The 18,745-nt window shown below is 62.9% G+C and overlaps 2 protein-coding genes across 4 annotated transcripts in view; one reads left to right on the top strand and one right to left on the bottom strand.

Moving 5' to 3' along the window:
* Window positions 1-1,834, top strand: part of LOC111157086 (CCM2 scaffolding protein) — a 44,964-nt gene extending 43,130 nt beyond the window's left edge. For all 3 annotated transcript variants that reach the window (XM_022518312.1, XM_022518313.1, XM_022518311.1), the window contains exons 8-10: window positions 17-155; window positions 404-542; window positions 1,385-1,834. In XM_022518312.1, coding sequence (XP_022374020.1) covers window positions 17-155; window positions 404-542; window positions 1,385-1,659 — 553 coding nt within the window. In that variant the 3' untranslated portion in view covers window positions 1,660-1,834. The remainder of the gene's footprint in view (window positions 1-16; window positions 156-403; window positions 543-1,384) is intronic.
* A 1,505-nt stretch (window positions 1,835-3,339) lies between these two features.
* Window positions 3,340-10,661, bottom strand: LOC111157014 (NAC alpha domain containing). Its single transcript, XM_022518216.1, has 8 exons — window positions 10,595-10,661; window positions 4,781-8,755; window positions 4,536-4,651; window positions 4,376-4,450; window positions 3,878-4,024; window positions 3,659-3,808; window positions 3,441-3,563; window positions 3,340-3,354 (listed from the first exon to the last, which is right to left on the bottom strand). Exons 1-8 carry the CDS (start codon window positions 10,659-10,661, stop codon window positions 3,340-3,342), a joined length of 4,668 nt encoding a protein of 1,555 aa, XP_022373924.1.
* Window positions 10,662-18,745: the final 8,084 nt, after the last annotated feature.

Below are 18,745 nucleotides of genomic sequence, written 5' to 3'. Positions count from 1 at the left end.
GCTTCTGTCCTTGCAGCTCCTTCCCCGAGTGCGCGCACGCAGGTGGCGTGTCGCCCTTGTCCTTCTGCATGCAGACGGCGCCGCACGCCAAGACGGCCAGCGAGAGCGAGCTGAGCGCCACGGCCGCCGAGCTGCTGCAGGACTACATGCTGACGGTGCGCGCCGCCGGGCTCGGAGACGGGGCGGGGCGGGCACGGGCACGCGGGGGAGGGGTGGGGGGTCAACCGCTGCCCGCCCCCCCGCCGCCCACCGTTGCTGACCCGCACATGGTTCTGTACGTGTCCCTGGGCTCCTTGCGGGCGCGCTCCCCGGGGTGCCCCGGGTCAAGTGGGGGCCGCTGCGTGGGCTGGCAGGGGGCACTGTGGGCGCCGCTCACCGCCGCACCCCTGTCCGCCGTGGGCAGCTGCGCACCAAGCTGTCCTCCCAGGAGATCCAGCAGTTCGCGGCGCTGCTGCATGACTACCGCGACGGGGCGTCCGTGCACGAGTTCTGCATCAACCTGCGGCAGCTGTACGGGGACAGCCGCAAGTTCCTGCTGCTCGGTGAGCCCCGCGAGGTGTCAGGGGTGCCCGCGGCATGGGGGGTTCCGCCGGGGATCCGCTGCCCAGAGCTCTTCCCAGTGACAGATGGGAGCTGCCGTTGGGAGCCGGACTGCGGGGAAGCCCAGAGCCTCGCTTCTGGAGCAGGGGATGGAATGGGGCTCCTGGAGGGGGGCGTGGCTCTCGAGGGGCTTTCGGTGGGTGACCAGCAATTTGCTGGGCAGAGAAGTGGACCCTGTTTCTGGGTAGAAGCACTGGCCGTTGGGATGCTGGCCCTGAGAGCTGGGTGGGCAGGGTGGCCAGGCTGCACCTGCTCGCACCCTCCTGGTGACTGGGTGGCCGTGTCTCCCACATGCTGAGCCTAGAGACTCCACCGGCTGATGGGGGCTGGTGGAGGCTCCTGAGCCCTGCCCCCACCATCCAAGGGGGTGGGTCATACCCTCCTTAGCAGCCATCCAAGGGCTCGCCCCTCATTGGGAGGTAGGGCAGGAGGCCTGGCCTGCGTCCGGTCTGAGCTCCTCCTGACCCTGTGGCCTCCCCACCAGGGATAGTGCAGCCAGGGCTGGGGTCCCAGGCCCCAGCCCCAGCTCTGTTCCTTTCTGGCTTATTCTTGTAGAAGTGGGTGGTGCCCCTAGAGGTCAGCTGGCCCCTTCTGTTCTGCATCCAGGCCTGTGAGTGGACTTCCGCCAGCCTTGAGGGAGGACATGGGGTCAGACACCTGTTGCAGTGCTGGAACCTGGTGGGCCCGTGGTGCCCGTCGAACTGGGCTGGATGCGGGCAGGCCGGGTGGGCAGACTCGTTCTCCCCATGGGAGGCCCAGCGTCAGCCCCACTCTGTGTCCACAGGTCTGCGGCCCTTCATCCCAGAGAAGGACAGCCAGCACTTCGAGAACTTCCTCGAGACCATCGGGGTGAAGGACGGCCGAGGCATCATCACCGACAGCTTTGGCAGGTACCGGCGGGCCCTGAGTTCAGCCTCCACGGGCACCGGAAACAGGGCCGCGGGCAGCTCCGACGACCAGTCCGCGCCCTCGGAAGGGGACGAGTGGGACCGCATGATTTCGGACATCAGCAATGACATCGAGGCTCTGGGCTGCAGCATGGACCGGGACTCGGCCTGACGGTGCCGGGAGGGGCCTGCCGCTGCGCCCTCTACTGTGAAGGACCGGCCCCGGGCGCTGGTGCCCGCGGCCCGCTCCAGGAGGGGTCCCGGGGGTCCTTTCGGTTTTGCACACGACGTTCCTGTCGAAACTCTCAGAGACCTTCAAAGAAGTTTACTGCGATGTGAATAATTCATTTCTGGTCCCAGCGTGCTTCTGGTCTCGGGGTGGGAGCCGGGGCTACACGTCTGGGCTAGGCGCTGTGGCCTGGGGGCTGGCTGCCCTTTGGTGCTCGTCACAGCAAACCGGGAGGACGGGATTGGGGCTTTTGCTGCATGGACGTGGGGTGGCAGCAGGGGCCTGGGAGCTGGTGCGAGTGTCAGGTTCTCGCCCCTGGGAGTGGCTTCTGGGTTCCTGAGTGTGGTGCCTGCCTTTGGCCTCTCACCTGCGTCCCCCAGTCCTCAGTCTCATTGCCACCAAGGTGGTCTCCACTGCAAACTTGTTACCCAGTCCCTCACCAAAAGCATGTCATCTTAGAGCCCAGGGGCCCAGGGTCCTGGTCTCCAGGGGGCTTAAGGCTGGGGGGGGTGTGTGGCACCGTGTTCCTAGATCTTCCCTGAGCTGGGCCCCTCCCCTGCCCTTGGCGCGTGGGGAGGCAGGGGTAGCCCTGGAGACATCCTCCTTACCTAGAAGGTGCCTCTGTCTTGGGAGACCCCCGACAACACGTGTGGGAAGCCCCTAACTGAGTGTGGAGGGGTGCCGGTGTCCCGGAGAAGGGAGGACAGAGCCTTGGGCTCCCAGTGAGGCTATGGGGGGGGCCAGGTGGGATCTGGCTCTTGGCCAGGGGCAGGTCAGGATGGGAGGAAGGCTCTCAGACTTGGTTCTGGCGTGGGGTGTCCAGGAGCTGGTCGTGGACCCAGGCCGGCAGAGCTAAGGGGAATGGGGTAGGAATGCAAATCAGCCTGCTCTGGAAGCATCTGGAAGAGCTGAAGTCATCCAGGCAGGGCCAGCCCACCCTGGGTGTGAGTAGCCGTAGCAGGCAGTCCAGGGTGGATGGATTGTGGAACCAGTTCTGAGTGTCCTGTGTAGACGGCAGGAGCCGCTCCCTTCTCTCCAAGAGCCCACCTCTGTGGGTCCCTGGACTTTGGAGAAGAGGGAGCATGGAGAGCATGGACGGCCACTGCAGAGCTGGGTGCCAGGAGGGCCAAGAACTGGTCGCTGCCCCTCCCCACACTCAGGAAATGGCTTTCCCTGGCTAAAGCTGCAGAGCCCGAGAGTCTGGGGAGTTCCTTTCCAAACCCAGCCCCCAGGCCCACGCTTGGGCCACAGTTGAGTGCCTGCTCACCGTCTCGGGGCAGGGTGGGCACCGTGGACACGGTGGGGGCCGGGGGGGATGGACCCCCCCACCTTCTGGAGTCACTGGACGGATCCCGCCCTCGGGGGACATGGTGGGGAGAGGACTCTCAGTCTCTGGGGCCACCGGAAGGCCACACCCCCCAAGGGGGGCCAGACCACCACCCTTTGGGACAGTCTGCTCGGAGGCAGGAAGCGTCTCCGCCCCTCTGCCCCTCCACAAATCCCATTTGGCCGGAGCACGCGCCCAGCGCGGAGGAGCCAGAGCAGAGGCCGTGCGGAGACACCTGTTTATTGAGCAGCGGAGCCGGGGGCAGGGACGGAGCTGTGCGGTCGGGGCGCTCCTGGCTACATGGTGAGCTCCTGCAGAGAGAGGAGACAGAGAGAGCAGGCTGGGGAGGAGCCCGGCAGGGCCAGCAGCAGGGGGCCGAGGGGGGCCTGCCACTCACCATGATGGCGTTGACGATGTCGCTCTGGTTGTCCCTTAGGGCCCGCACGGCCCTGGCCCTCGACACGTTGGCCTGCGCCATCACTAGCTCAATGTCACGGAGCTCCAGTCCTGCCTCATCCACCTGGAGGGGGGAAGCCGGCAGGTTCTGGGGCTGCCCCCACCCCAGAAAAAGCCGTGAGATGCCTCCCCAGCCCTCCCCGTGTCCCTGCTTCCTACCTCCTCCTCCTCCTCCTCCTCCTCCTCCTCCTCACACCCAGGCCTCACCAGAGGCCCAGGCGCAGACTCGGGGACCAGGGCGGACGGCTCTGTGGGCACTTTGAACTTCTCAGCAGCAGCTCTGTGCACTTGCTGGGACAGGTCCTCGATCTGCAGGGGCACAGCGGTCAGCCCAGCCCATGCCCCAGGTCCCCACCCCACCCCTGCAGCCGGCCAGACCTTGGCCTCGCCGAAGACCACGTAGGTGTCCGAGGCCGGGCTCTTGAAGACATCAGGCTTGGCGATGACAAACAGGATGTTCTTGGACTTCTGGATGGTGATCCTGGTGACCCCCTGGACTTGCCGCAGGCCCAGCTTGGACATCGCCTGGGGGACGGGGGGCTCAGACCTGGGCATCGGCCTGGGGGTCCCAGGCTGGGGTGGGGAGGAGCGGGTAGGCCCGGGAGAGAGCACACTGATGGGAGAACAAGGACTCTGCCACCAACTCTAGGGGACCCTCTGTGGGCTCTGGGTAGAGCCTGTGGGGACACCCGACCCCCAGGTGTAGGGTGGGATACCGGACCCCAGCTGTGGGCATGGTCTCAATGGTGCTCTGGCCCCAGCAGTTTCACGACCTGATGGCCCCACCGGTGGCATCTGTCAGCCACTGGGTGTGAGGGGTCCCCTTACACAGCACGCCCGTTCCCGGGGGAGTGGCCCTGGCAGGACCCTACCCACCTTTCGGGCCTTCTTCTCACTGCGACTCTGCTTGGCTTTGGCCACTGTTTCCTCGCTGCTGCCGCCTGCTGGGGCCTGGGGAGGACAGGGTTTGAGCACCCAAGGAAGGGTGGGGTGGGGCCCTCCCAGGGCTGCAGCCTCCCCCATCCCGGGCCAGCACCTGGGTCGGGCACTGTGCCGTCTGCGCTCCCGAGAGGTCCTGCTCCTCCAGCTCCGCCGACGACTCCCCGTGGCTGTCTGAGTGCTGGCCGGATCCCGGAGCCCTCGGGGGCGAGTCTGGGCATGGGGTGGGGGCGTGTGCGTGTGAGGACGGCTTCTGCCTCGTAACTCATCCCTACGGCCTGCCCACCTGCCCCCTCTGGCCCCTGGCTCGGGACAGTGCTCCGGCCCCTCGGCCCCCCTCACCTTCCTCCAGGCTGTCCTGGTCATCCTGTTGCTCGGCGGCTGGGAGCCCTCGAGGGCCAGGAGGCACTTGGCAGGGGGGCGAGATCCGCCGAGCCTGGTCTTTGGCATGGGTGTCCCCCGTGGGGGCTGTTTTGGGGCTGAGGAGGGGGGAGTGGGGTGGGAGGCTGACTCGATGCCCAGCCCCAGGAGGTTTTGTGGTTCCTGAGAAGGCAGCCACTGCTTGCTGGGCTCCTGCACGTGGTGGCTGGAGGCCGGGAGAGCCCGGGGGCTCCTTGCCCTCCGTTGAGTCTTCCCTGGGTCCCTGGCAAGGGCAGGGGGTAAGGGGTGCCATGGGGCATGGGGCTGCCTCTGTGGGGACCCCAGGAACAGCAGGCTCTGGGCTGAGGGGCCTGTCTTGGATCATGCTGGGCAGACCCCTGTTAGGGCTTTCGGGGGCTTGTGGTGGGGACAAGCTGGGACTTCCAGGGGCTACTTGAGCCCTCACTCCACTGCCTGGGCCCAGCATGAGCTCCAGCTGCCAAGAGGGTGCTGGAGTGGTGGGAGCGGGCTCTTTGGGGCAGCCCCTGCCAGGCCTGGCCACAGACCTTGGGGGAGACTCAGAGCAGGAAGCCAGCCCAGTTTCTGAGGCCACCGCAACAGAAGACCTGGGCTCAGGGTTGGCTCTTCCCTCCTCTGCTGGGGTCTGGGGCCATGTGTGACCGACCTTGGGGTGAGCAGCAAGATGTACCTCTGGGCCACTATCCCCAGGAGCCTTCCTAGCACTGTGGGGTGTTGACCTGAGGCCTTCAGCCCCCCGATTCTCACTCCCTGGGTCCTCCTTTGGGGGAAAATGGGGCTTGGCCCCATCACCAGCAAAAACACAGGCACTGGCACAGGTTTCCTGCTTAGGTGCCAACAGACCTTCAGCTACTTCTTCTCTAATGGAGGCAGGCTTGGGTGGGTCTGTGGCCTCCATAGCAGACCCAGGGGGGCCTGTGGCAGGCTCTGAATGTTCTAGGGCCTCCGTGGCAGGCTCAGAAAGTTCTGGAGCTTCTGTGGCAGGCTTGGGGCATTTGAGGGCCTCTGTGGCAGGCTGTGAGTGTTCTTGGGCCTCCGTGGCAGCTTCTGGGGCCTCTGTGGCAGACACAGAAAGTTCTGGGGCCTCCATGGCAGGCTCAGAATGTTCTGGGGTCTCCATGGCAGGCTCTGGGCATTCCGGGGTCTCCGTGGCAGGCTCAGAATGTTCTGGGGCCTCTGTGGCAGGCTCAGAATGTTCTGGGGCCTCCGTGGCAGCCTCTGGGCATTCCGGGGTCTCCGTGGCAGGCTCAGAATGTTCTGGGGTCTCCGTGGCAGGCTCTGGGTCTTCTGGGGCCTCCGTGGCAGGCTCAGAATGTTCCAGGGTCTCCATGGCAGGCTCTGGGCATTCCGGGGCCCCCATGGCAGGCTCTGGGCATTCCGGGGCCTCCGTGGCAGGCTCAGAATGTTCCGGGGCCTCCGTGGCAGGCTCTGGGTCTTCTGGGGCCTCCGTGGCAGGCTCAGAATGTTCCAGGGCCTCCGTGGCAGGGTCTGGGCATTCCGGGGCTTCTGTGACAGGTTCAGAATGGTCTGGGGCCTCCATGGCAGGCTCTGGGCATTCCAGGACCTCCATGGCAGGCTCAAAACGTTCCGGGGTCTCCAGGGCAGGCTCAGAATGTTCTAGGGCCTCTGTGGCAGACTCAGGGTATTCTGGAGCCTCTGAGGTGGGCTCAAGGAATTCCAGGGCCTCATTGGCAGGCTTGGTGCATTTTGGGACCTCCATAGCATGTTCTGGGCATTCTGGGGCTTCCATGGAAGGCTTGGAATGTTCCGGGGCCTCTGTGCCAGACTCCAGGCATTCTGTATCCTCTGTGACAGATGGTGGACATTCCGTGGCCTTCGTGGCAGGCTCTGTGCATTCTGTGGTCTCCCTGACTGGCTTGGGGCAATCTGTGGCCTCCGTGTCAGAGCCAGGGCATTCCACGGCATCTGTGGCAGGCCTGGGGTGTTGCAGGGCCTCAAGGGGGTCTGTGGCCTCTGTGGCAGGCTTGGGGGAGTCTAGGGCCTCCGTGGCAGGCTTGGAGGTGTCCCATGAGGTCCAGGGCACCCCGGCGTCTGCAGCTGGCTCCAGTCCATCCAGCTGGGCCTGGTCCCAGGCTGGAGGCTCCAGGCCTCCCGTGCAGCTTGTGTCCCTCTCCTCGGGTGCTGGCCCCAGTTCCGAGGTCACTCGTCCTTCCTGCTGGGCTGCAGTGACCACAGGGTCGATCCCTGGCACGCAGCCTACATCTACCTGCAGGGTCTCAGGCCTGGCCTTGGCAGGGGTCCCTTGGCCTGAGGGGAGGGCTGCGTCCTGCAGGGACACAGGTGTGGCCTCACAATCAGGGCCCTGGTGTGAGGTCCTGTCCGTGTCCCCTGGCTGGGGCACAGGGCTGACTGTGGCGGCGGGCGCCTGGCCTGAGGGGAGGCCGGCGTCCTGCAGGGACAGAGGTGTGGCCTCAGAGTCAGGGCCTTGGCCTGCTTCTTCCAGGTTCTGCAGAGAGTCTGGGCCTGGAGTGAGGGTTCCCTCTTCCGAGGAGGTCCAAAACTCTGGGCCTAAGGCTGCGCTGTCATCCTCCCATCGGGGCTGAGCCGTGCCCACGGCAGCAGACGCCAGACCCGAGATGGAGCCCACGTCCTCCCTCCAGGCCCAGGGGTTCTCCCCAGTGAGGCCCGGGGCTTCCTGCGGGGCGGGAGGCACTGCGGGAGGAGCGGAGGCCTGGCCCATCTCGGGAACCCGCGCGCTCGGCTCCCCGCTCTCGGAGGCTCGGCCGGCCCCCGCGGCGGAGACGGTGGGAGCGGGCTCGCCGGGGGTGTCCTGGAGCAGGGCGGCGGGCTGCGCGTGGGGCTCCTCACTGTACAGCCTCTCGTCGTCTGCCCCTGCATAGGAGGCCGAGTCGGGGTCGGATGAGGCCGCCGAGGTGTCGTCCCGGAAGGCGAAGGCCTCGTCCATGCCCTCGGTGATGGAGAGGTCAGACAGGGACTGCAGGGAGGAGGCGAACGTGCTGTCGTCCTCGCCCTCCCCGGCTGGGTCCCCTCCAGGGACAGGGACCTCCTCCTCCTCCTCGGGGACTCTCGGCGCCACCTCCACAGCCTCCACCTGCACGATGAGGCTGCCTCGGAAGGGCAGGAGGGCGGCGGGGACCATGGGGTCATTGGCCAGGAAGTCCAGCTCGAAGAAGTGGCCCTCTTGGCCCCAGGAAGAGCTGCTGTCGGCCGAGATGCTGGATTCCGGGGACGGGGGGCCCGGGGGCCCCGCGGGAGGCAGCTCCTGCTCATCAGCCACAGAGCCCGGCGGGGAGAAGCCCCAGCCTGAGGGGACGTCCAGCCCTTCGGTCGGGGCCAGCAGGCTCAGGGAGCAGGACGGGGACGAGGCCCAGCTGTCCCCATCTGCTGTGATGTAGGAGCCCGATGGCGAGGCAGGCGGCGAGTCCCCTGGCTCAGCCTCCCTGCGGGGCCCGGGCCCAAGGAGCAGGGCAGAGGTGGTCTCGGTGGGAGTGGAGGGCGGCGTGAAGTAGGAGTCAGGGTCTGGGGCAGGGCAAGGCACAGAAGGGTCACCCTGAGAACACAACTCGGGGGGTGGGTCCAGGCTGGGGTGCCCACCCTCCCAGTCCCTGAGCTCTGGAAGGGCTGCCCTGGACGGCAGGGGCACCCGGCGGGTCTCCTCGCCCATCACGATCCGGGGCTCCAGGGTGGTTGGGGGAGGGCCGCCGGCAGGCTGGGCCTCGGGGGAACCCAGGCTGGGGCTGCCTTCTGTGGGGACTGCCCAGGCTGAGGGGGTGCCTCCCGGCCCTGCATCCCAGCTGGCTCCCTCAGGTGGGGGCCGGGCGCCTGGCTTGCTGGGCAGAAACTCCAGGGCCAGGGCGCTGGGTCCAGGGGTCAGGGCACAGTGCTCCAGCCGGTCCCCTCTTGGGGTGGTGGCCACGGCCACATCACAGGATGACTCTGTGGAAAGAGAGGGGTGTGAGAAGGGGAGGCATCCTCCAGGAGTGTCTGGGGGAGAATTTCCGAGAGGTGTGACGCCGGGGGAACAGCCTGGGGCCAGGGGTGGGGGGCATGGATCCTGAGGCCAGGACCAGCGCCCATCTGTGGACACTGGCTGGCTGGGACCTGGCGGGTGACCTCACCTGACCTCCTGCTTCAGAAACCCCCAGGGGCAGGACACCTGCATCCCGCCGGCCCTGTGATGATCTAGGTTTCCCACCTCCTGTGCATGGGGGTCTCGCCTCTTGGCCTTGTCTCTCTCCTTGCTGCCCATACCTGAGGCCGGCCTCTGGGGGTGCCACCTGGCTCTGCTCTCACTCCTGCTCACAGAGGAGAGAAGCGGGGCCACTGTGTGTGCGTCCTCAGGCTGCGTGTCCCACGGAGGCCGAGCTGGAGCGTGGGGGTGGGGGGGGGGTCCCGTGGGAGAGGGCAGCTGTGGGGGACGGGCTCCAGGACGATAGGGCCAGCCGGGCCATTCCGTGGCGGCAGCCGCCCCGTGGGGCTGGAAGGGCTCCCCCTGCCAGGAACACGCAAGCCGGCCCCAGGGCAGCGCCACTCCCTACCCTTGGTCGCCCCACAAGTATGTTCGTGCCTCAGCTGTCTGCCAAAGTCAACAATCTGCCCGGACTGGGGGGAAGCTTTTACGAAGGGGTAGCGCCCTCCACTGCCCATTGGCCTGCAGCAATGGGGGACGGTCCCTCGGGCGCCACGGCCGCACTACCGCAATTCTGAGGTGGCCAGGGGATCCTGAGAATGGGGTCTTTTGGGTCCACTGCCGTGTGACAGACACCAAATGCCTGGAGGTGGGTGTGGTGGGCGGGGACGGGAAGAGACCGGGCTCAGAGCGGGTGGTCCCTTTGCCCTCCCGTCCTGGGGCAGGGAGGGGGCAGGGAGAGGGCAGAGCCAGACCATGGGGGATGAGAAAGGGAAGTCAAAAGTCAAAGGTTTTTAGAAGCATTCAAGGTCATCAAGCAGCCTGAGACCCTGGGTCCGAGGAGTTCTAGTCCTCCACCTGCTTTACTGGACCCCAGAGGGAGCCCAGGCCCCTGGACCCAGCTCTGGTGACACTCCCAGGTGACTGATCCACAGCAAGGTGCCCTTGGCCCTCTAAGGGTCACTCATGGCTGACCTGCTGGGCCACCCTTCTTGGTCCTTCCAGACCCAGGTAGACACCCTCAGCCTCCACCCACACTTGCTGACCTCGCCTCTCCAGTGATGTTTGCCTGCGCCCCAGGGCACTGCCCCCAGACCTGCTCCCCCAGGGGATCAGACCTCCCACCCTCACAGCCTGTCGCCTGGGCTTCCCCCGGCTCCAGCTCCAGTCCTGCTCCAGCTGCCCAGGCCACCAGCCCTGAGGCAGCTTCAGGCCTCTAAGGGGCGGGTGCTCCTGATGATGGGGTTCAGTGGAGAACCCCCAACCTCTGTGCAGGGCCCGCCGCTGCTCACAGACAATGGGGCAACAGCGGCGGCCCAGAGGGCGGGATGCCGGCCGACAGCCACGGAGCCCTGGGATGCTCACAGGCCCTCGCGTAGCTCCCGGCTCCTGGAGGACATCCCGTTTCCGCCCTTCCCCGCAGTCCTGAGCTGAGACGTGCGGGGCGGGAGAGGGGGCGGCGGTCAGCATTCATGTGCTCGAAAGGGCAGGGCGCCAGAAGGACCGGAGAGGGGACGGGGTGGTGGGGGAGGGGTGATTGGAGAAGGGAGAAGGACAGAGGGGACAGGCAGGAGAGGGATTAGACAGGGGACAGGCAGGGACAGGGCGGCGGAGACAGACGCAGGAGGCACAGCCCGAGGCCTCACCTGTGCGGGGCCCGGGCCTGCCCGCCTCCGGCAGCAGCAGCTCGGCGCGGGCAGCCTCCCCGGGCATGGCCTGACCGTGCGCCCTTCCCTCGGTGCCCGGTCTGTCCGTGCGTCGGTCCGGCGGAGCCTGCGCGGCCACCGCCCCTCGGCCAGGGGGTAGGGGGTGGGTGGGTCATCGGATGACGTCAGCGCCGCCCCGCCTGCCCGGCGCCCCGAGTGAGCGTGCGCGTGCGCCCCAAGCACTGCGGAGCGGCTGGGGCGGGGGGCGGCCTTCCTCCTTCCCCGGACCTGGGCTTCGCCCTCCTTCCGCGCTGCCCGGCCCCGCCTCTCCTGCAGCATTCCCCTCTGGACGCCAGGGGATTCGGGGCCGGTCGGAAGCTGGACGGACCCCAGGGAACATCAACCCTAAGCCGGGCCTGGAAGAGAAGGGGGTGGGGAGGGTCGCCGGCGCTCAGGGCGCAGGGGCCTCAGCGCCCCGGGGGAGGTGGCGGCGCAGTCCCGGTGCCCGGCCTCCTGCGCCCCCCTTGCCTCCATCCAGGAGGTGAGCCGGAGCCGCAGCTCCACGCCGATTGGCTGGCTGTCGCACGCTGGTCTCCGTGGCAACCGCCTCCCGGCTCCATGGAAACCGGAGACCGAACCGTGCGGGAAGGCCAGGGGGGGTGCGTCCCGCAGCTCGGCTCCCGGACACCAGGCGGAGGAACAGGAAAGCCACGCCCCCCACCGCTTCCGCGGCCGCCCCCGGCCGCACCCCAGAGCCTCAAGCCCTCTCGAGCCTCCCCGAGCCGTGCCCTCGCTTCCTCCCGGGCCCTCCCGCGCTCGCACCCGCCCAGTGCCAGGCTCCGGCTCCAGGAGACAGATGACCATTGTCGCCACCCAGAGCTGGGCGGGGACAGGGAATCAGAGCGGTCATTGTCATGGGGGTGGGGCGGGGCGTCTCCCCAACCCTGTCTCTGCGTGCGGCGCCCGGGACGCACCGTGGAGCTGACCCCCTTGCCTGCCCTAGGCCGCAGCCCCGCCTTGCCCAGCCTGAGCCGGCATCCTGCACCCCTCTCAGGCTCTGGAAACGCTGGAGACCCGTTCATCTATCCCCTACCGGGACCCTCCTCTTCCCCTCCTTCCCCACACCTTCATCCGCGCCTCCCAGACTCCTCTAAGTTGCCCCCCACCCCAATCCCGCCCTTCGCCGGTGCTGCCGCGGGGGCTAAGAGTCCTTCTTAACCCCACTGCTCTGCCAACCCTACTCTCTGGCCTGCACACACTTTCCGGAAACCAAAAGCCCTTCAGCATGCCCTGAGGGCCTTCTAGCTTTGTGTACTTTGTGGCCTAGCCTTGTCTCTTTGCCCGACTGCCGATAAATGCAGGAAATCAGAGACAACCAGAACTCTCGGACATGAAAGAGTGAGGTGACATGGTGGGGGTCCCCAGGGCTGGAAGAACAATAGAGCAGCCCCACATAAGGGGGTCCAGGATCGCGTGTCTTGACCTCCTCCTGCCTGCCCCCAGCCTGCTACCAGGAAGAGGACCAGGGGCGTGTATTCATCCCCATATGTGGCTGGAGTCCCACTGCGACTCTAGGGGTGTCTGCCAGTCTGGTAGGAGGACCAGGGAGAGGCCCACTCCTTCCCTGCCAGGCCCACTGGCCCTCCTGCCCCACCAAGATGCCCCAACCTGAGCACTGGTTAGGGGGTGCCCACAACAGGCTTTCTGCCCAGGAAGTACTCCTCGAGGACCAGATTCCCCGGCCCCCGGCCAGAGTTCCGGGATGGCCCCGCAGGGACCTCTGCACGTTCCATTGCCACGGAAACCTCAGGCCACTAGAGCATACCCAGGACCCGCCTGGTGAGCCCGAACAGGACGGCCACCTGCTAAAATACAGAATGTGAACCGAAATCGGCCGACTGTTTTGGGGACAATAAAAAAATCCCCCATCCTACCAGGAAACTCAAGGAAACCCCAGACCCAGGAGAGGCACAACCAGAATAAGAAAGAGGAACCGGCTGATGCCCAAACGGAGGCGGAGATGCTGGGATTATCAGACAAGGACTTTAAATCAGTCGTGCTCGAAAAGCTTCCATAAGGAATAACAGTTTATATTGGAGCAAATGGAAAATGTCAGTAAGGAGAGAGACATTATAACACAGAAGAAAACCAAAATCACAGCACGATACAGACTCATCGAAATGAAACACTTGCTGGGCGGATTATCTGTGGCCCGAAATGACAGCGGACGTCCCTGTGAGGCTGAGGATGGGTCCACAGAAAGGACTCAACCTGTTTACTATGACAATGGAAACGCCGGGCAAAACTGGACACAGGCTCAGGAACCTGGGGGGTAACAACACAAGATCCGCTGTCCACATAACCGGAGTCCCAGAAGAGGGGCAGGGGCGAGCGGTCGGGAAGAGTACTCGACTGATGCCTGAAGCTCCCCAACATGGCCAAAGACAGAGACGTGGAGATCCAACATCCAAGGAAATCCACGTCCGGACACTTGAGCTGTAAGCTCTGAGCACTGAGGACAAGATCATCGAAGCAGCCAGACGAGCGCGAGCCCTACAGGGAACGCTGAGGGCAAGCGCAGTGCTCTTCTGGGCCAGAGCCCGCGGCTGGAAGGAAGCGCACCGTGTTCCAGGTGTTGAAAGTGAGCGCCATGCAAGAAGACCCCCGCTTTGGCCGTGTGTCCGTGCACGCGCACAGGAGCGACGGAGAAATGCACCCTGAGTGAGGGGACTCTGAGGGCTCCCGCCCCTGCCCAGCGCCCCACAAGCCTGGGTAAAGCACGTCCCTCCACCAGGTCGGACATGATAAGGGCGTCCTCTTGGGGCACCGGGAGGAAAGAAGGAGCATGGGAAGGACAGAGAGCGAGCTCTCCTCCTGAGTGCCTGGTGGTGTGTGTGACGATGAAACAAACGTTAACACCAACTAACACTCAAGAGGGTTTTTGTTTTTCTTTTTAAGATTTTGTTTATTTATTTGACAGACAGAGATCACAAGTTGGCAGAGAGGCAGGCAGAGAGGGAGGGGGATTTAGGCTCCCCACTGAGGAGAGAGCCCGACGCGGGACTTGATCCCAGGACCCTGAGATCACGACCTGAGCCGAAGGCAGAGGCTTAACCCACTGAGCCACCCAGGTGCCCCTCAAGAGGGTTTTTTTAAAAAAAGATTTTATTTATTGGAGCACCTGCGTGGCTCGGTGGGTTAAAAGCCTCTGCCTTCAGCTCAGGTCATGATCCCAGGGTGCTGGGATCGAGCCCCGCATCAGCCTGCTCAGTGGGGAGCCTGCTTCCCCCTCTCCCCACTGCTTATGGTCTCTCCCTCTCTCTCAAATAAATAAATAAAATGTTTAAAAAAAAGTGTTCAAAGAGTCCACAGGAAAGCAGGATGAGAGAAACGAAAGAACAAGGAACAGAGGCAAACAGGAAGACAAAACGGCCGGCTGTGGGCCTTAACACACACAAACGTGAGTAGGCTAATTATACAAATCACGTGAGACGGTAACATGTGCGTGCACAGAGTGGAAGCAAAGACGGGCAGAGTGGACACAAAAGGCCGATGGAAGCATGTGCTGTTTATGGGAAAGTCACTTAGAGTCACGGGTCGGTGGGCCGGTGGCAGCGGACATGCGGTGTGGCCGGCAGCCAGACGAGGGCGCCGCACGGGGCTGCATCTGAGAAGGCAGACCTCTGAGTGGAGGCGTGGTGGCGGCGGACAGTGTGCGGGGACACGCTAGAGGCGGGGATCAGTCCCCTGGGAGGATGTGACCGTCCCAGATGCGCTCATGGCAGCTGATAGAGCCACAAAGTACGTGGGGCGGAGGCCGGTGCAGCTGTGGGGAGGCTGCCGCCGCAGGTGTGGCTGCGGACCCCCCTCCGGCCTCCGGACGACCCACCGCGCCGCTGGGCAGGGAACCAGCCCGGTGCAGGACAGCCACAGCGCGCCCACCACCGTCCCCACGGGCCGCCTGGCCAGTGACGCGGAGTGATCCTGTGTTCTAAGTAGGGGACCTCCCCCGAGGGAGCTCACAGCTCGGGCGGAAAACACACCCCGGCGCGTCCAGAGCAGCCGAGATCACGGCGTTGTGTTCAGACCACGGCAAGACGACAGGAAACCCTGCAAACGCTGAGAAGAAAGCCACACTCCGGCGAGTGATCCAGGGGTGTAGGGGGAGGACCTCGGGGTGTGTGTTTGTTTTTAACACAGAACTGACCCGAAGAAGAATGATACAAAACACCGAAGTGTGTGGTCTGCGGTAACGCAGCCGAAGGGATATGTATACGCATCAGAGAGAGGCAAGACCTCAACATCATTGACGTTCCTGCCTCATGGAACTAGGACAAGAAGAGCAAAATAAGACCGAAAGCACCAAAAAGAAGGAAATATTGAAGTCAGGAGTGGAAATCAGTGACAGTGGAAACAGGAAATCAATGAAACAAGATGGTTCTGTGGGGATTTAAGACCGACCCAGCCCTAACGAGGCTGACGACCTGAAGAGGACAGAAGACAAGGGCCCAGTAGCCGAGCGCGCTGGGGTCTGGATGCGTAGCTCAGCGCCGGCCTGACCAGGCCACACGGCGCCGGACGCTGGGTGAGACTGTTTCCGGGAGCGCCAGATGATGTCTGAAATCCCTGGAGGCAAGAAGCCAATTAAAATCACCAAACTCGAGCAGGCGAGTTGAAGGAGATGGTCTGAACAGTGCTGGAACCATGAAAGACACTTGATTTCTCATTTAAGAGCTTAGCCGAAGAAAACTCCAGGCCCAGCGTGCCCCGGCCGCTTCCCCCAAGTATGCAAAGTACAATGTCCGTTTGCGAGCCTGACACTGTATAAAAAGAACTACACAACCGTGACCGATGGAATTTATTCCAGGTGTGCACGGATGGCTCGACACTTGAAGACCATTTGGTGGAACCCACCATACCCGCAAGCTAAACAAGAAAAATTATGTGACCGTATTGAGTGACACACGACCCGTCTGACATAATCCAACAGCTGTTCAGATGGTGAAAAACTTCTTGGCAAGTAAAAATGAGCTCGGCTGAGATTACGCAAATGCTTGAAGCCAACGCCGTGCTCGGTGGCGAGACTGCTCTCTGGGGCGGAGGCAGGAAAAGGGCATCTGTTCCCGCCCGTTTTCCAACATGGGGCTGCGGGGTCTAACCCCACAGGGAGGCAAGAAAAGGAGTGAGGGCAGCCAGACTTCCACCAGTGAAACTGGTGGAAATCATGCCACCAACACTCAGGGCTCCTGGAAATGGTCTGATGGGCAAACCGACGAAGAAAGAGCTATTCAAGGAAATTGGGGCCAATTTATTTTGTTTTTTTAAAAAAGATTTATTTATTTATTTGAGAAAGGGAGGAGGAGGGGCAGAAGGAGAGACTCAAGCGCATTCTGCACGGAGTGTGGAGCCTGACTCGGGCTTGATCCCACGACCGGAGCTGAAACCAAGCGTTGGACACGACTGAGCCACTCGGGTGCCCCGTTCAAAGTTTGAAAGAATGCAGAGTCAGTGCTGTCTGACGCGGCCAAGCCGCTGCCTCCCTCCCCTCTCCCCGCTCACGAAGGCAGAGAATGCACCTGACTGCTGAGCCAAGAACGCGGGGCCCCCGGGATCTTAGCACTTCCTATCCCATCCTGGCATGTGCTGCTGAGCCTGAGTCCCAGGCAGGTGTGAGTGAGGTGGGGCTCCCTTCCTCTGATTAGCCCCCACTTGTGGAGGGAGACTCGACCTTGGGCCTGGCATGTGGAGGCCAGCTCAGGGCCATGGTTCCACTCCAGAAGAGGCTGCTGTCCCCCCTCCACTGAGTGCTGAGCTCCCAGTCTCTTCGCAGAGGAGCTGACTTGCCTTGCAATAGCGCCTGGGGAAGTTTGAACCCGAGGGTGCTCTCAAGACCGTGGAGGTTGTGGTCAAAGGCACCTGGGAGGAGACTCACAGAGCCAGTGAAGCCACAGCCCAGAGAGAAGGCCAGGGTGACTGTGGGCACAGCCATGTACTTTCCAGAGGAAGAGCACCAGAGGCCGCGCACTGCAAGGGAAAAGCAGAAGACTTCACCAAGATAACTTAGCCAGTCCCGCAAACGAGCAAGGAACAGTGAGAAGCCCCAGAGGAGAGAGAGCGTTGGCCCTGAACCCAGAATTACTACAGGATTTTATTAAAAATGCCCAATTTCCAACAGAAAATTACCAGGCACTAGGAGAGGAAAGTAGGACTATATACACCCTGTGCGGGGAAGAAGGCGGCAACAGAAACTGCCCAGGAGGGTGGCAGGATGACACACCTCACAGAGACCTCGAGGCGCCATGGTACACGTGTGCCTGAGCAAAGAAGTTAAGGGAGGTCAAATGATAAGGTCACATTAAGGGGAGAACATCCAAAACGCAGGGAAATGATGAAATTCACTTTAAGGGGTGAACAGAAGATTCGAATGGGCAGGAGAATGGGTGAACGTGAAGCCGGACAGACCACGCCAGCTGAAGAACGGGGGAAAGACAAGTGGACAGAGTCTCCGGGAGATGCGGAGCATAACGGCCTGGACACCGCCACCGCGGGAACGCCAGGAGGCGAGCGCGGCTTCCACAGAAGGCGCGGCTCACACTTCTGAGCTGAATACAAAACCTCCCAAACGTCAGGAAGCCCAGCGGACTCCACGTAGGATGTAGGCGGAGCCACAAGCAGGCGTCTGTGAAAATGCTGAAGTCAAAGACAAACTCTTCAAAGCAGCAACGACGATCAGGACTGGAACATCAGTTCAGCAAGGCTGCGGGTTCAAGATCAGCTCATGGAGATCGACGGTCGGCCCCTCGCAGCCAAAGCGATCCTGAGAAGCAGCAACACGTGGTGGTACCACGCGCCCACACTTTACACGACACTGCAGAGCACATAAAGTGACCCAAACAGTACGGACCTGGTGGGAAACAGACACACGGGTCAGCGGAACTGGAGAGAGTCCAGAAATAAAGCCGCACTTAGGGGGTCGACGAACCTGTGAGAGAGAAGGCCAGAGTGTCTGATGCGGGGGAGCCGGCCTCGCCGACAGACACTGGACAACATGCAGAACGAGACCGGCTCTGCCTTACCCCACACGCAAAAATAAATTCAAAATGCACGAAAGACTTCAGTGTGAGACCCGAAGCCATAAGACCCCCAGAGGAGAGCACAGGCACGTTCTCTGTCGGTCTCGCAACATTCTTTTCGGAGTCTCCTCAGGCAAGGGCGACACGAGACAGCATCAGCCCAGAAAGCCGGTGCACAGGGGGAGCCATCAATGAAACATGAAGGCGGCAGCCTACGGAATGTGGGGGGACCCGCGAACCGCACGACCCAGTGAGGGGCAAATACCCAAAATACATACAGAACATACGCGATAAAACATATAAAACAATAGAGGAGAGCATATGCAGTAAAGACCCAACAACAGATGCCCTGATTAAAAAACGGGCAGAGGGTCCGAATAGGTATTTCTCCAAAGAAAAGCCGACCCCGACAGACGCGTGACACGATGCGCAGCGCCACTCCTCGCCAGGGACCCACGCGTCACAGCGGGGAGAGCCCACCCGCCCGCAGAACGGCTGGTAGCAAACAGGAAACATGGACAGTGTTGGCGAGCGTGTGAAGCTGGGACACTCGCGCACGTTGGTGGGAACATAAACTGGTGCAGCCGCTTCTTGGAGCGCAGGTTCCTCTCGCCCGGGGGCTCAGTCGCTAAGCATCTGCCTGCGGCTCAGGTCAGGATCCCGGGGTCCTGGAATCGAGCCCCGCATTGGGCAACCTGCTCAGCGGGGAGCCTGCTTCTCCCTCTTCCTCTCCCCCTGCTTCTGTTCCCCCTCTCGCTGTGTCTCTGTCAAATAAAATCTTTTAAAAAAAAATCCTACAAAATTGTAAAAAATCTAAAAACCCCAAACACAAAATGGCAACAGCTTCAAAGAAGGGTGACCAGAGGGAGGGAGGGGCTGTGGGGGCGGGACACAGACGAAGCGGATTAACAGGCACAAACTTCTAGTTAGAAACCACGTAAGTCACGAGTACAACGTACAGCATAGGGGATACAGTCAACAACGTTCCAGTACCTTCGGTAACAGAGGCAACTAGACTCATGGGGATCCATGTACAAATAGAGTCACCATGATGTACACCTGAAACCAACAGGATATT

This window comes from Enhydra lutris, unplaced genomic scaffold (genome assembly GCF_002288905.1).
Source record: "Enhydra lutris kenyoni isolate GAN:26980312 unplaced genomic scaffold, ASM228890v2 scaffoldscaffold51, whole genome shotgun sequence".
Taxonomy (NCBI): domain Eukaryota; kingdom Metazoa; phylum Chordata; class Mammalia; order Carnivora; family Mustelidae; genus Enhydra; species Enhydra lutris.
Note: the sequence above shows the minus strand (reverse complement) of the source record. Positions and strands in the feature narration are given on the sequence as shown.

Bases quoted from the DNA above. Each gene is read 5' to 3' on its own strand.
- LOC111157014 (XM_022518216.1), bottom strand. From the start codon at position 10,661: ATGCCCGGGGAGGCTGCCCGCGCCGAGCTGCTGCTGCCGGAGGCGGGC. The intron at 4,025-4,375 runs GTGGGTAGGGTC...CCCGTCCCCCAG, and splicing joins GTGAGAAGAAGGCCCGAAAG to GCGATGTCCAAGCTGGGCCT. The intron at 3,564-3,658 runs GTAGGAAGCAGG...TCCCCCCTCCAG, and splicing joins AGGAGGAGGAGGAGGAGGAG to GTGGATGAGGCAGGACTGGA.